Source organism: Salvelinus alpinus, chromosome 17 (assembly GCF_045679555.1).
Source record: "Salvelinus alpinus chromosome 17, SLU_Salpinus.1, whole genome shotgun sequence".
Lineage (NCBI taxonomy): Eukaryota > Metazoa > Chordata > Actinopteri > Salmoniformes > Salmonidae > Salvelinus > Salvelinus alpinus.
Window position 1 is genome coordinate 28,703,518 of NC_092102.1, and position 17,629 is coordinate 28,721,146.

Consider the following 17,629-nt stretch of genomic DNA (forward strand, 5'->3'; position numbering starts at 1 on the left):
GTTGTATCGCAGAGTGAAGGAAAAGCAGCAAAACAAGTGCTCAGCATATGTGGGAACTCCTTCAAGACTGTTGGAAAAGCATTCCAGGTGAAGCTAGTTGAGAGAATGCCAAGAGTGTGCAAAGCTGTCATCAAGCCACATTTGTTTAACACTTTTATGATTACTACATGATTCCATATGTTTTATTTAATAGTTTTGATGTCTTCACTGTTATTCTACAATGTAGAAAATAGTAAAAATAAAGAAAAACTCTGAAATGAGTAGGTGTGTCCAAACTTTTGACTGGTACTGTATGTCAAGGAGTGAAACATTCACAAAATTAGGTGTCCAATGACATGTTCATACAGTAAGACAGGCCTGCAGGTACTGAGGAGCAGGCTTTATTGTCCACCCAACCAGGAATAGATAGTGGGGGTGATGAGAGGAGGAGGTGACCAGAGGAGGCTACCACGACAGGCAGCCCTCAAGCAGCACAAAATAGGTGAGAGAAAGAGACAGAGTGAGAGAGAGACCCAACCCCGTGATTAACATTAGAGGAAGGCACAGAAGAGAAGAGAACACATCTCTGGTGTTAACAGCGTTCCTACAGACAGCACCTCGTTAACAGGAGCCATGTTCTGAGATAACACTCATGGATCCGTAAAACTATACAAGCGCATGCATCTTTTCAGAGTTCTTCTCTTACTAATAATATTGACAATGGCACTAGGCTATAATCCACACAGTAGCCAACACATAGAGCTCACTGTAGGCCTACTAGAACATGCAATCGTTCCATTGAAGGCCTGCTTCATAGAAAAGGGGACTGAAAGGGAATGGAGAGAGACAAAAGAGGGGAGGCTGCCCCTGTTGTGTTGAGCCTGTGATGGAGATGTGTCTGAGCTTTGTCACTTGTAATCTGGGAGGCTGGGGCAGGCAGAGGCAGGGTAGGTGGCTGGGCTGACTGGCTGCTGAATGGGGGAGGGGAGGTGGTGCTGATGGGGTGGGGGTGGGGGTGAGGGGGGGCTGGTTATCGATACTGGCGCAGGAGGAGGAGGAGTCAGGAGTGGCCCATTATTTGGCCGTGAAGGACTGCACAAAGACTCTCCACTTCTCAGCTTCTCTGGGCTAATAGCCGATGGGGGTTTTCTAGCCTTATGAATAACAATAGGAAGGGGACTGAGGTAGCTAGCACTAACATAGCCACACACTGCTGGAAACAAAGGAAAGTATGATTAGGCTATGCTCTGGGTCTAAACCTGTATAAACACAACAACAAACAACCTATTTTGTTCCAACCAAGCCTTTCCTACCTTCCTTAAAATCACTGATGTAGGCTATTAAGTAAAAGCAAAGAGTGAAGCTCATATCGGTGAGTGTAATTCTCCCATGTCCGAGGGTTCACCCTTGAAAGAGGTGTTTAGTATTCACTGTGTGAGCCAGCATGTTATTCAGTGGTGGCCACAGGGCGCTGTGTCGTGCCCATTATTTTGGTCCTCAACGGTCCATTAACAGCAGCCCACTCTGATAGCACCTTTACAGTCTACAGCCAGCACCTTCCTCCCTGAACTACAGATTATTAACACTTTATGGCCTGCTGTAAAACTGCATGATCACAATCAAGACGTAGATCTGGTCTGTGCTTTAGCTAGCTAAAGTTTTAATGTTACACAGACCAACACAACGATAAAGTAGATGCAAGCAAACTCAATTTAAAAGAAAAGTTAGCTGTGTCATTCTTGTTTTTGTGGTTGTGTGTGTTGTTTCATGAGGGGGGATAGCAACATACAGCACCAGAGGAGAGGAGAACTGTCTGTCTGTCTGTGTGTGTGACCTTCTGACCTTTGTTCTCATTGTGTTTAATGCTCTCTTGTACAAGATGGAGGCAGTACCAGCCACTGAGCTTCGTTCTGAGAGTTAAGTGCTCTTCCCCCTCCCAATCACACACACACAGCCAAGATTACAGCATGCTGCTGGCGTCTCCTATCTTCCTTTTACACCAGGCGAAGGACGTTTCATAAAACACACACACATAAAACCCCCACAGCTACCCAGTCCCCAGTCCCAACCTGTTCTCTACCCCCACAAACCCCCACCAACCCTCCTCCTCCTCTGTGTTACACGGTCGAGTTCAAGGCCAACCACCAGCATTATCTTGTTTTTCTGAAGCTTGTTTTCAGTACAAATACTACTCCAAAAGATGTTTAACAATAAGCAGAGGAGCATCTCTGTAGACACTCACTAACAATAGTTACACAACCATTAGGCCTTCAAAATTCTGGATGTTGAAAGCAGAGACATAAGGGATTAACACTTGGTCCTGTACTTGTGTCATGCCAGCCAGACACTCAGAGCGTCAAAACCATTATTCACATGTTTCCAATGTATATGTGCAATTTCTCCACATTGTCCATAAACATTGCTCTCTAAGTTTCCCATCATCTTGGGCAAGATGTCTTTAAGTAGTTTAATTGACAATAGATAAGCAAACACATAGCATTACAGACATATAATACTGATATTACACTGCACACTAACTTTATTTAGACCTATGTCTGTGACTGAGCTCTAAGCAAGAGAAAAACAGGAGACAACTATTAACACATAGCCTAAAGAGTGTCTGGCCGTAGCAGGAAAGGGAGGGGACTGTGTGTGTACAGCCAGACTGTATAGCTAACTTTGTGACTGAGTTTGTTGTTTCTCAATATGCATATTACTATGCTCTGAGCATGCGAATTGGAGCAGGAAACGGTCAGAGTATGAGTCCAAATCAAAGTATGTGAAATGAAGCACGGAGGGCAGTTCTCAGATGTGTACTTCGTTTGTACACATTTTGAACCATTGATGCATGCTTCAACTGAAATATTCCCAGGACTGTTGACGTAATGATGTAACCACGTAAAAAACGATGCAAAATGTATTGAAACCAATGGTGGCTGGTTTTGAGCTGAAGCGAGAGAAAATGAACTCTGACTTCGAAATGAAAAATTGCCCACACATCTAATATGTTACCTGACTAAAATATTTTATATTGATACATCAATAAATACATACTGTGTTCATTTTGGCATGGCTAGAATATCCACTGTAGTCTGCGTAGTCCGCAGGCTAACTGAAGAAGAATTCATAGCAAATGTTGGCCATCTACATATAACAATATTAATTTTACAGTGCCTTCAGAAAGTATTCACACCCCTTGACTTTTTCCACATTTTATTGTGTTACAGACAGAATTTTAAATTGATTTAAAAAAAAAAATTGTCACTGACTGTAACGGCTGTCGTCTTCCTCCTCGTCTGAGGAGGAGAAGTTTGAAGGATCAGAGGACCAATGCGCAGCGTGGTAATTGTTCATCTTATTTAATGAAGTGAACAACTCAAAATACAAAAACAACAAAGTGAAAACCGAAACAGTTCTATCTGGTGCAGACACACAAAGACTGAAAACAACCACCCACAAAACAAACCCAACAGAAAACAGGCTACCTAAATATGGTTCCCAATCAGAGGCAGCTGTCAATCGTTGTCCCTGATTGGGAACCATACTTAGGTAGCCTGTTTTCTGTTGGGTTTTGTGGGTGGTTGTTTTCAGTCTTTGTGTGTCTGCACCAGATAGAACTGTTTCGGGTTTCACTTTGTTGTTTTTGTATTTTGAGTTGTTCACTTCATTAAATAAGATGAACAATTACCACGCTGCGCATTGGTCCTCTGATCCTTCAAACTTCTCCTCCTCAGACGAGGACTCATCTTGTCAGCTCTGGATCTACTCTGCCGTCGTTCCCATTCCCCACTGTGGAAGGATAGGATGTACACCATCATTGGGCTATGTTAAGACTGACAAACACAATAGAATATCTCCATTAGTGCAGGTAGGTAGACCTGGTCACTCACTGCACTTTATTGTACAATACTGTTGTAATACACTGTACTGTACTACACTGTACAGCACTGCACTGATTGTTACTTGCGGAATAAGAACATGCAGGTGGTGCACTGTAAATAATATTTAATATTCAATAATTATAACTTAATTAGACGTTATTACACATTAGGCCACTTCATTACAACTGCCCTGCACTGTATTGTATGTACTGCAGGTAGCAGCTTAACGTCTAGCCATAACATCTTTGACTCTAGTCAAACATAGCAAGCTTAGTTGTGTGAAACGCACAGCTATTTCACACAAACCCAATGATGGCTATGAAAGGGTGCTGAACTGCTCTGAACCCTTCTGTTGTTGTTGCCTGCTGAGGCTAAAGGAGCTGTCGCAATACCTCTGGTCACTGGATGCTGCTGAGGAACCACCTTGTAGAAAAACAAACACACTTCGTCGCTCCATCCTTATCTGATCTGAGCCGTCCAATTGTGTATCGGGTGTTGGGCGCGGGCTGAACCAGGATTGACTGATTTCAGAATTTTGGGATTTATGGGGCAACCTTTACGCCAGTTCTCTGAAATGCACCCTTCTACCCTCCCATAAAACAATAAGAGACATGGGTGGGGAGTGATCCCAAGGTCTTAAAAAACACACACACTCTCAGGCAGCACACACACCTTGTACTCAGCCAGGGAATGAGACTGGTTTTCTGGGAAGAGCTTAGTAGTTAGCAAGCAGGGGGAGGAAAGCAGATGGAGGTCTCCAACCTCTCTATCCTCATGGCCTCCTGTGCAGCCAGCCGGATGGATTCACAACATTCTGAGGCAGCATCCAGCTAGTCACTACTACCTCATTAAGACCAGGTTGAGACGCTGGTCCTGCTTAAAGTCAGCTACCTAATTGCAGTTTCCCAGAGAAAAACACTGATTATAAATATGCCAACAGGCATGCTCTCAATCACAGCTGGTATTCATTCCTATAAACAAAACAAATTGTTACCTGTCTCTCTCCCTGCGAGTGAGCTTTTGCTTGTAATAATTAATTTACTTGCCTTATTATTTTTGTGTGTGTCGTGGGGGGGGGGGGGGGGGGGGTGTAGCCCTAGCTCAGCGGAAAGCCTTCTTCCTCTGCACAAACACAACTAGTGGTAGTCATGCTCCCACAACACTCCCATGATCACACACATTTATGGTTGTTGGCCTCTCTCAGGAGCCTGTGAAATTGGGGGAAGGTGGAGGTGTAGTCAAACTGGACAAAATAACAGCATACTCCTCCTATCCTGGTCATCTCCTATAATTCATCTGAAGAGGATTTTATCTTCACTCTGCAGCCTCCCTCTCGTGCGTGAGTGGAATCCGAGCCCCAAATCCCCGAGATGAACTTGGCAAACATACTCACAATCAAATAGAACACACTGTGAAATGTCATATGTTAATGACGCTGAATATTTAATAGTATTTCCATTAGGTTATCACATTATTATCGGCATCATTGTTAGCCCCTCCCCTTACTTGCCTTGGAGCCCCGTGCACTGTGGCGCTGCCTATGTGGGAAATCAGCTCTGACGTAGCAGTAGAAATACTGGTTTCATCCCATATGGCACCCTACTCCCTAAACTCTTGTCCAAGGTAGTGCACTATATAGGGAATATGGGGCCATTTGGGACATATCCACTGTTGTTCTCAACCTAATAGAGGCAGGTTTATTCTGAAGGCCTCCTAGCCTGCGTCTGTCTTTAGCCCAGTACTACGGTCAGGGACAGACAGTTATTGAGGTATCATCTAATTTCCCCAATAATACATACTGTGTTCTACTGTTAGCTTCTTTCGATACTGATGTGAAGAAGTCTGTGGGGCTTATAACAAGTATTAGCTAGGTCTGATTAGGTCTGGTCCCATTAGAGTGTTTTGAAGCAGCAGTGGTACACTACCTAAACTGTTTAAAACAGTATATTCCAGCCGTCCATACAATATTTTGCCACGGGCCTTCCCAGCTCATTACGCTGACTATTAGAAAATGCAGCATTGCCATTCTCATCTATTTATTTTGTTTAACAGTTGACCTGGATCGCGTAGCTCGAGGTGAGGCAGGTCAAAGTCACCCTGCCATTTTCAACTGGCCTACTTTCAGTGACTTCAAACACCTTAGGCCATGTGTGCCACTGGGCTAGAGGCTGCAGCAGTGTAGTGGTTGTATTCTGGTCTGCTCTCTCTGCCTCCAGGGAGGGAAGCAGGGACCTAGACACTGTGCGGTCATCTCTACACATTTCTGGCTGCACTGTGAGCTCTGACCATGAGGGTTTTTATAAAAAATGGAGGATGAGTTTTATAAAAAAACATAACAGTGCGTGTCACATGCGCTGAACGTGCACTAGCAGGACGTGTACACGGTTTATGGAAATGTAGGGAAATTACTCAGCCTGTCAGATGATTTCTAAACCCTACAGCCAGTTTTCCCTTGCATTGTGTGTGTGTGTGTGTGTGTGTGTGTGTGTGTGTGTGTGTGTGTGTGTGTGTGTGTGTGTGTGTGTGTGTGTGTGTGTGTGTGTGTGTGTGTTCAAAGCTAGTCATAGTTTTACACGCATGGACCATGTAGTGTTTCCCACCACCTTCCCTATATGGTACAGTCCTCCACTTTACTGTGGGAAATCACAGTAGCTAGCTGAACGAGTACAGCAGTGCTCCGTCATTCATGTAAGAATCCAAAGCAGGAAACACACACAGAAACAAACCGACAACTTCCTAAATCACTTGTAATGGGTTCGTTACTAAGAATGTCAACCCAAGTACAGAGTAATCCGCCTGGATGACATGTCTGATTGCCTGAGCCTTGTGGGCCCTTTCTCTCTGGTCTCTGGTGAGGGGGAAGTGCCTAGCGCCTACTACAGAGTCGTACATCTTGTTGTCACAGACACTTGCCCAATGACCCTTCCAGTCACATCTCCAGTGAGAGCTCCTCGAGGGGACACTCCACAGCTCAGCCAGCTACCTGAGGAGCCTCTCAGGCTGGGGAGGTCAGTGCATCAGGAGCCCCACTTGGTTCCCTCTGGAGCCCCAGTGCAATCATAGCCACTCTTAAGCACTGGGCCTGAGAATCTCTTGTGGGGCGCTCCTGGAATATGTCACAACCCTGAGTCAAAGTGTGACCCCCCCCCCCCCCCACCTCAGAGAACAGATAAATGGGATGGATGGGGGAGGAGCCAGTCCGTTCAAAATAGACAGCGAGGAGCAAGGTTTACTCCCTCCGGCAAATCATTCCCAGTGACATAGCAAGCAAGTCAAGGTCGCCTATCAAAGTTCTCTATTGGAGGTTCCCATAAACATCTCATATTCTCAGACAGGAAACGTCAGGCTATAAGCTACAACACAAATGGCTCGCTAACAACAAGCCTTTCTGTATAGACGTTTCGACTTATTGAAGAATAGCAGATAAGATTCTTGTCTCCTTAAGTTAGAGAAGGAGAGAGCACGGCTGGCGGTGTTCTCCGCTGTTAGCTATTTGATTTATTAGCTTATTTTCAGCGGTGCGTCCATCCGCCATGTGCAATGCTGCTCCCAGGTCCCATCTGCTACTGGTTGCTGCTGCCGGGCTAAAGAGGCAGCGAGCAGACATGTAATGATGGCTCTCTCTGGGAACATTACCTGCACATTTACCTGACAGCAGCAGCAGGCAAAGCCATGTCAATCACCACAGCCAAGCTGTTTCTCCTCAGCCCGCTGAAAGATGGAGTCAGGGAAAAACATCATGGTGCTCAGTAAAACACGCTGGTACTTCTATTAAGGGGCAAATGTTTCCCTGCTCAGTACCACTCACACTGGCTGTTACAGAGTGTGGATTAGAATACATTAACCTTTTGTCATGTCTCCACACAGAGTTCAAGGTGAACACCATTTAGGTGGTGGTGGTGGTGGTGGCTTAACCTGTCCCAGGAGGCCTTCTCTAGCTGGTCTAGAGGACCTTACAAGGCTCCCTGCCCCTCTTTTCCCAGCTCTATCCATATCTCCATCCAACCCCCTCCGTTCACCCCCTTCCTTACTGGTATGGGAACAGTAGCCCTTCCCCCGCACCGGAAGCAGGGAGAGAGCAGAATGGTGATCGAAATTGATTCCAACATCTTCTCTCGCTTCACCCTGGCCTTTCCACTCCACTCTCATCAAAATCTAAAAGAGCTTTATCTCTACCAGCCTAACTAACACACTGACTGACTTAGTGTGAGGAGTGCATGTTGTTGTGGGTACAGTGTTGAACAGCTAATTGTACTGTATCTTTATAGCAGCTGTACACAAATCCCTTTCTTCAAAGTTCTCAGTTTCCCCCACCAACCACACCTATGAGGGATTTCATTTCAATAAAAGAGAGAGAGCTGAGAGGGGAGATCAGAGGAGAGAGAGGGAGTCAGAGAGATGGGTAAGAGTCTGAAGAAAGGGGATACCGATGAGTGTGTTGTGCTCACACACAGAGAGCGAGAGAGCGAGAGCGAGAGCGAGAGAGAGAGAGAGAGAGAGGAGAAAGAAAGCAGCAATAATAGCTCTTTCTTACCGTCCTCCTCCTTAATGTGTGCGTTCTGTGGGCTGTGCATTCTCTCTCTGCGGTTCGGGGGACTCAGGTCTGAAGCAGGGCCGTGATCAGCTGATATCCATGTGGGGTCGCTCATATCAAAGTCCTCACTGCTCACTGAAGTCTCATCCTGACAGAAAAAGACAGGGAGAGGGCGAAAGAGAGAAAGAGTGGGGAGAGATTGTCATGTCATTCCATGGACAGCTAAGACAGGTGGAAGAGGGAGAAAATAAAGAGATTGGAAGATATCAGACGTTACATGTGACGGATCGGACCTCAGACATCAGAGAGGTTGCCAAATGAGGTGGACTGAGGCTCCCTGTCTGTGTCAGGAGACTACCTAAATGGACTACTGACGGAGTGGATGACACCTTGCAGTAAGAAAATGAATGCATGTCTGGACTGCTGAGCGTTATGTTGTAAATAAATCAAACAACATAACCGCCAACAATTTACTATTATGAGTATGAGACTATGGACAAAATTCAAAGGCAGCCTGTCGTTGCACATTTGCAATACAGCAAAGTGATCAGTCATTACAGTAGTTCTCCCTTTTTAGTCACTGCATTAAGGCAAAGAGCACAGCCGACCGAGGACTACAGACGAAATAAAATAACAACTCCATCTACCAGGTCCAGAAGCCTTTAGCAGCAGGCCTATACACCATGCATACGGAGCGTTAGATTAATTAAGCATTAGAAGTCCAGCTGAAGCTCCATGACCGGAGCCAAACCAAGGCCAAAAACCAACCAGCCTAATGACACCATAAGGGTTAAGGCCCCTATCTTAATTTCCATATCAGAGATGATTCTACATTCAATCTACATTCATTCCAATCCTGTTAGTTTGACTTGTGTCAGTGAGGCTCCTCTGGTTGCAGCACAGAGCAAAGAGGATCTGAGAGCCCGGCACTCCCACTAATGAGGTCCAGAGTGCTGCAGATAGCTGCCTTTCAGGCAACACAATAGAGAGTCAAGATACAGCCTTCCCCTCCAACAGACCCATCCACTGCACTTTAGAACTTGTTATGAAGTCTTTCACTTGCAGTATGAGCGTGTACAAGCACTTATAGTCTCACACATCCGCAACACACATGTGCACACATCATATATCATTCACACACACACACACACACACACACACACACACACACACACACACACACGGCCATAAACACACACCATGTATCATGCACACACAACCGTACACACACATCATATATCATACACATACAACCGTACACACACATTATACAGTATATCATGCACACACAACCGTACACACACATCATATATCATGCACACACAACCGTACACACACATCATATATCATGCACACACAACCGTACACACACATCATATATCATGCACACACAACCATACACACACATCATATATCATGCACACATCCGTACTAGGGTTGCAAAGGGTCTGTCACGCCCTGATCTGTTTCACCTGTCCTCGTTATTGTCTCCACCTCCTCCAGGTGTCGCTTGTTTTCCCCAATGTATTTATCCCTTTGTTTCCTGTCTCTCTGTGCCAGTGTATTTATCCCTGTGTTTCCTGTCTCTCTGTGACAGTGTATTTATCCCTGTGTTTCCTGTCTCTCTGTGCCAGTGTATTTATCCCTGTGTTTCCTGTCTCTCTGTGCCAGTTCGTCTTGTATGTTTCCAAGTCAACCAGCGTTTTTCCCGTTCTCATGCTTTTTGCATTCGCCTTTTTCTTGTCCTCCCGGTTTTGACACTTGCCTGTTTCTGGACTTTGTACCCGCCTGCCTGACCATTCTGCCTGCCTTGACCACAATCCTGTCTGCCACTCTGTACCTCCTGGACTCTGATCTGGTTTTGACCTTTTTTGCCTGTCCACGACCATTCTCTTGCCTACCCTTTGGATTAATAAACACACAATTACAGGTTTCTGGTAACCACAGTGAGACCATACAGTTCCTCCTCATTGCATCTCCCCATGTTCCGGTTGTTTTGGGATTTTCCTGGCTACAAAAACACAATCCTGTGATTGACTGGACCTCAAGCTCCATCCTGGGTTGGAACCCTTTTTGCCATTCCCACTGCCTTCAAGCAGCACAGCTGTCCCCAAGTCATCCTCCTCAGGGTGTTAGCAAGACTGTGGATGTCTCTGCTATTCCTACTGAATACCATGACCTCCTGGAAGTGTTCTGTAAGGCACGTGCTACTTCCCTTCCCCTGCACCGCCCTTATAATTGTGCCATTGACGTACTCCCAGGCACTACACCACCTCGGAGTCGGTTGAATTCTCTGGCCGGACCAGAGACCAAAGCTATGGAGGAGTACATAGAGGAGTCTCTGGCCACTGGGTCCGTCCGTCCTTCTGCATCTCCTGCCAGCGCAGGGTTTTTCTTTGTGGAGAAGAAGGACAAGACCCGTCGCCCGCGCATTGATTACCGGGGACTTAACGATATCACTGTCAAAAATCGTCACTCCCTACCTCTCCTCTCCTCGGCGTTTGAATCTCTCCAGGGGGCTACCATGTTTTCAAAGTCGGACCTTCGGAATGCCTACCACCTGGTTCGGATACGTGAGGGGGATGAGTGGAAAACAGCCTTCAACACAGCCAGTGGACATTATGAGTACCATGTCATGCCATTTGGGCTCACCAACTCGCTGTTTTCCAGGCTTTGGTCAATGATGTGCTTCGGGACATGCTAAACCGGTTTGTGTTCGTCTACCTGGACGACATCCTGCTTTTCCCCCCCGATCTGCCCAAGAACATGTACTCCATGTCAGACAGGTCCTTCAGCGCCTCCTGGAAAACCAATTGTTCGTGAAAGCCGAGAAGTGTGAGTTCCACCGCTCTACTATCACCTTTCTGGGATATGTCATTGCTGATGGAAATGTTCAGATTGGTCCTGGAAAGGTGAAAGCAGTGGTGCATGCAGTTGAGGCCAAACGTCCAGGGTGCAGTTGCAACGGTTTAATGGGGTGTGCAACCTTCTACCGCCGTTTCATTCGGGATTACAGCACCCAGCACCCTGTACCCGCCTGCCTGACCATTCTGCCTGCTTGACCACGGCCTGTCTGCCACTCTGTACCTCCTGGACTCTGATCTGGTTTTGACCTTTTTGCTTGTCCACGACCATTCTCTTGCCTACCCCTTTGGATTAATAAACATTGTAAGACTCCAACCATCTGCCTCTTGTGTCTGCATTTGGGTCTCACCTTGTGCCTTGATAGGGTCGGAAACTTTCTGGGAAATTTCCGGAAATTTTCCATGGGAAGTTAAGCCCTGGAATTTGGGGAATTTTGCATAAATTCATAAAAAAAAGTTAGCTTATAACAGTGAACTTTGTTTGTGGGATACACATAAGGCAATGCTAGGTCGTGTGGCATATTTTGGTTAAACTATCCCCATATTCAATGGAATTGCAACCCTCTGTATGCAGTGTCCTGAAGGATCTGGAGACAGACGCAGGAATGCATAATAGTTTTCTTTTATTAAGCCCAAATTACGGCATGCCATGTAAAGGCACAGGGACGAAGACCAAACAAACATGTAACAAAACACAGGTTTGAAAACCAAAACAAAAGAGCAAGGAGTACCTCGAATAAATCACACGCGCACAATGATTAATGCACGGGACGAGACGTGTAATCATCTGTACAATCCACAAGGGCACGAAAGCCCAAAACATGCAGCACAGGTACTCACACACACACCAACGGACATTGTAACACGAATCGACAGCACCATGGTGAACAAAGGGCACATACTGAATATACAAATACCTTCAGTGGAAATAGGGGCCAGGTGGGCGCAATGAAAGTTCCAGAGGGATCCGTGACACACAGTGCATTCTTCCATCACATGTACCGCTGATTCTCAAGATCTTGCACACTAGTGAGATGCTATTGAACCCACACTACTACACTGTCTGAACCAAGGACTTCATGCTTTCTGGTAAGTTTTGATTACAATACTGGGAGGGTGAATATATTTTATATGACAAACATTATGTTTTGTTAACTAGTAAATAGTAGCCTCCAGAAAAGTGTGTTAAAATCATTTCTAACTTGTTAACAATTTCTGCTAGTTAGTTTTTTCTAACATGTGGGTTTTAGCTTGCTTGAGCCTGCTAATTGAGGAGTGTTAATTCAACTGTTTCCATACATGTTTCATTTTAAACATTTACCTTACAAAGGAGTTGTTTAATCTAACTGCTTAAGTATTTATCTGTACATGGAATTGTATTTGTTTTATTTTTTTACTCCTTTCTTTCTAATCTTTACAGGAAAATGCCACGGGCACTATCTGATGTGTGGAGACATTTCACTGAGGCTAATGTAGAAGAAAAAGCTGTGTACATTTGCAAATACTGTGCCAAATCATATGTGAAGAATGCAACAAAGAAACAAGCAACCTCTGACAAAAGTCCCTCTACTTCTATTCGAGGTGGAAATTATGAATCAGACACCTTATCGATAGCAACAGATCATGGTACTCCTGGAATCAGAAGTTTTTTGACTCAATGGAGGAACGTAGTCAGAGAAATGCTGATGAATGTCTTGCTCAAGCTGTGTATGCAACTGGTTCACCTCTGATACTCACAGGCAATGTGTATTGGAAGTAGAGTTCGACCGATTAATCGGAATGGCCGATTAATTAGGGACGGTTTCAAGTTTGCATAACAATCGGAAATCGGTATTTTTGGACACCGATTTGGCCGTTTTTTTTTTTTTTTAACACCTTTATTTAATCTTTATTTAACTAGGCAAGTCAGTTAAGAACACATTCTTATTTTCAATGATGGCCTAGGGATGGTGGGTTAACTGCCTTGTTCAGGGGCAGAACGACAGATTTTTACCTTGTCAGTGTAACGCTCGTCTTCCTCCTCGTCTGAGGAGGAACAAGGATCGTACCAAAGCGCAGCGTGGTTTGAATACATATTTTAATTATAGCAACATATACGAAAGACACTTGACAAAATACAAAACAATAAACGATGTGAACAAACGAACGAAAACAGTACCGTGTGGCGAACAAACACAGACACGGCAACAATCACCCACAAACAAACAGTGAAAACAGCCTACCTTAATATGGTTCCCAATCAGAGACAATGACAAACACCTGCCTCTGATTGAGAACCATATTAGGCCAAACGAACAAACCTAAACATAGAAACAAATAACATAGACTGCCCACCCCAACTCACGCCCTGACCATACTAAATAAAGACAAAACAAGGGAAATAAGGTCAGGAACGTGACAGTCAGCTCGGGGGATTCAATCTTGCATCCTTACAGTTAACTAGTTCAACGCTCTAACCACCTGATTACATTGCACTCCACGAGGAGCCTGCCTGTTACGCGAATGCAGTAGAAGCCAAGGTAATTTGCTAGCTAGCATTAAACTTATCTTGTAAAAAACAATCAATCAATCAATCATAATCACTAGTTAACTACACATGGTTGATGATATTACTAGTTTATCTAGCGTGTCCTGTGCGTATCGTTGCTCCAATGTGTACCTAACCATAAACATCAATGCCTTTCTTAAAATCAATACACAGAAGTATATATTTTTAAACCTGCATATTTAGCTAAAAGAAATCCAGGTTAGCAGGCAATATTAACCAGGTGAAATTGTGTCACTTCTCTTGCGTTCATTGCACGCAGAGTCACTGTATATGCAACAGTTTGGGCCGCCTAATTTGCCAGAATTTTACGTAATTCTGACATAAATTTGAAGGTTGTGCAATGTAACAGGAATATTTAGACTTATGGATTTCACCCGTTAGATAAAATACGGAACGGTTCCGTATTTCACTGAAAGAATAAACGTCTTGTTTTCGAGATGATAGTTTCCGGATTCGACCATATTAATGACCTAAGGCTCGTATTTCTGTGTGTTATTATGTTATAACTAAGTCTATGATTTGATAGAGCAGTCTGACTGAGCAGTGGTAGGCAGCAGCAGGCTCGTAAGCATTTATTCAAACAGCACTTTCCTGGGTTATGCCAGAAGCTCTTCGCTGTGCTTCAATTCTATCAACTCCCGAGATTAGGCTGGTGTAACCGATGTGAAATGGCTAGCTAGATAGCAGGGTGCGCGCTAATAGCATTTCAAACGTCACCCGCTCTGAGACTTGGAGTAGTTGTTCCCCTTGCTCTGCATGGGTAACGCTGCTTTGAGGGTGGCTGTTGTTGTTGTGTTCCTGGTTCGAGCCCAGGTAGGAGCGAGGAGAGGGATGGAAGCTATACTGTTACACTGGCAATACTAAAGTGCCTATAAGAACATCCAATAGTCAAAGGTTAATGAAATACAAATGGTATAGAGAGAAATAGTTCTATAATTCCTATAACCTAAAACTTCTTACCTGGGAATATTGAAGACTCATGTTAAAAGAAACCACCAGCTTTCATATGTTCTCATGTTCTGAGCTCCTCAAGGACATCATGGCACTGAAAACAATGGATGCACTCTACAAGAGAGCCAAGGAAATGGTTAGGTATGTGAAGAGTTATCAAGTTATAGCAGCAATCTACCTCACCAAGCAAAGTGAGAAAATAAGAGCACCACATTGAAGCTGCCCAGCAACACCCGTTGTCATCAGATTTGACAGTCTCCTGGAGGGGAATGAGTCTCTCCAAGAAATGTGCCGATATGGACAGCCCCATCAAGAGGATCCTCCTGGATGATGTATTTTGGGAGACAGTGGTAAGCAGCCTGAAACTCCTGAAACCTATAGCAGTAGCCATTGCACGGATTGAGGGAGACAATGCAATCCTGTCTGATGTTCAGACTCTGCTTGCAGATGTAAAAGAAAAAATCCGTACTGCCCTGCCCACTTCACTGTTGCTCCAAGCAGAGGAAATTGTAGTTCTGAAATACATCAAAAAACATGAAGACTCCTGCCTGAAGCCCATACACGCCGCAGCGTACATGTTGGACCCCAAGTATGCTGGCAAGAGCATCCTGTCTGGTGCAGAGATCAACAACGCCTATGGTGTCATCACTACCATGTCTCGCCCCCTTGGCCTGGATGAGGGCAAGGTTCTTGGCAGTCTGGCGAAGTACACTTCCAAGCAAGGGCTTTGGGATGGAGATGCAATATGGCAGTCGTGCCAACATATCTCATCAGCCACCTGGTGGAAGGGACTTTGTGGATCTGAGGCTCTTTCCCCTGTTGCCTCCATCATCCTCCAAATCCCACCAACATCAGCCACCTCGGAGCGCAACTGGTCCTTGTTTGGGAACACACACACCAAAGCACACAACAGGCTGACCAATACAAGGGTTGAAAAATGGGTGGCCATCCAGGCAAATGTGAGGCTTTTAGAGCCTGACAACGAGCCATCCTCAACACGGTTGGAAAGTGACAGTGAAGATCAGGCCTCAGAGTCTGATGATCAAGAGGTGGACATTGAGGAGGTCCATGGAGAAGACATGGAAGCCTGAGAGGAAGACAACCAAAGCTTTAGTTTCTAGACTATCATTTTACAGATGTATGTTGAAAACGTTTTTGGGAGATGCGATGGATCATTGGGGATCATTCAATATTCCCTTTCTTTTGTTGTTAAGTGAAATCATCCCATGTGAAGAGTCAACTCATTTAATTAAAGTTCAATTCGTAACTAAATATATATATATATTTTTCTATTGGAAGGATTTAATCATTTGCAATTTTGTCTACTTATGATAAGGTAAATATATCCAGTGCAAAAAACATCTACATTTAAATTGTATTAATATTCATTTGCATATATTTCCGTTAATTCCCATATATTCCCGTTAATTCCCACGGAAAGTTTCACCTCTAAATATTCCCCAAAATGTGCAACCCTAATCCGTACACACACATTATATATCATGCACACACAACCGTAAACACACACAAATCATATATCATGCACACACAACCGTACACATGCATCATATATCATGCACACACAACCGTACACATGCGTCATATATCATGCACACACAACCGTACACATGCATCATATATCATGCACACACAACCGTACACATGCGTCATATATCATGCACACACAACCGTACACATGCATCATATATCATGCACACACAACCGTACACATGCGTCATATATCATGCACACACAACCGTACACATGCGTCATATATTATGCACACACAACCGTACACATGCGTCATATATCATGCACACACAACCGTACACATGCGTCATATATCATGCACACACAACCGTACACATGCGTCATATAGCCTGCTATCACTACTATCTGTATCAGTATTTTTTCTGATTGAGCAACATGAAGGGAATACACACAAAAACAGACTCAAACTACACTGATTCACTAACAAGGGCAGTGATGAAACAGTCTGAAGAGAACTAACTGTAAGTTGGTTTTTCAGGCGATGTTTAGGCCTAACACAACCTCCTTCCGGGGAATGTTTTACAAATCGTCCGGAGCCCCCTTAAATTTTGCATGATAAGTGGACAGCGCATAGTCACGATCAATAATGATGAAAACTAGATGTCACGATCAATAATGATGTAACCTATATGTCACGATCAATAATGATGAAACCTACACTGAGTGTATAAAACATAAATATTGAGTTGCACCCCCCACCCCCCTTTTCCCTCAGAACAGCCTCAATTCGTTGGGGCATGGACTCTCAAAGGTGTCGAAAGGTTCCACGGGGATGCTGGCCCATGTTGACTCCAATGCTTCCCATAGTTGTGTCAAGATGACTCAATGTCCTTAGGGTGGTGGACCATTCTTGATACACACGGGAAACTGTTGAGTGAAAAACCCAGCAGCATTGCAGTTCTTCACACACTCAAACTGGTGCGCCTGGCACCTACTACCATATCCTGTTCAAAAGCACTTCAATCTTTTGTCTTGCCCATTCACCCTCTGAATGGCACACATACACAATCCATGTCTCAATTGTATCAAGGCTTAAAAATCATTCTTTAACCTGTACTCTCCCCTTCCTCTGACTGAAATGGATTTAACAGGTGACATCAATAAGGGATCATAGCTTTTACCTGGATTCACCTGGTCAGTCTGTCATGGAAAGAACAGTGTTGATAATGTTTTGTACACAGAGTATATGCACGGCCTCTTCAGAGAGGACCAAATTAAACAGAATGCCATAGGCAGTTAGGTGTGCATACTTTGTGTACATTTCTGCAGTCATTAACAGCAAGAAGGAATCATAGTCATACCGTAGTGCAGACAACACTAA

General features: G+C 44.5%; 1 protein-coding gene across 3 annotated transcripts in view; it reads right to left on the bottom strand.

Moving 5' to 3' along the window:
• LOC139542674 (nucleolar protein 4-like) overlaps positions 1–17,629 on the bottom strand; it is a 182,357-nt gene that overhangs the window by 40,630 nt on the left and 124,098 nt on the right. For all 3 annotated transcript variants that reach the window (XM_071348397.1, XM_071348396.1, XM_071348399.1), the window contains one exon: positions 8,395–8,542. In XM_071348397.1, coding sequence (XP_071204498.1) covers positions 8,395–8,542 — 148 coding nt within the window. The remainder of the gene's footprint in view (positions 1–8,394; positions 8,543–17,629) is intronic.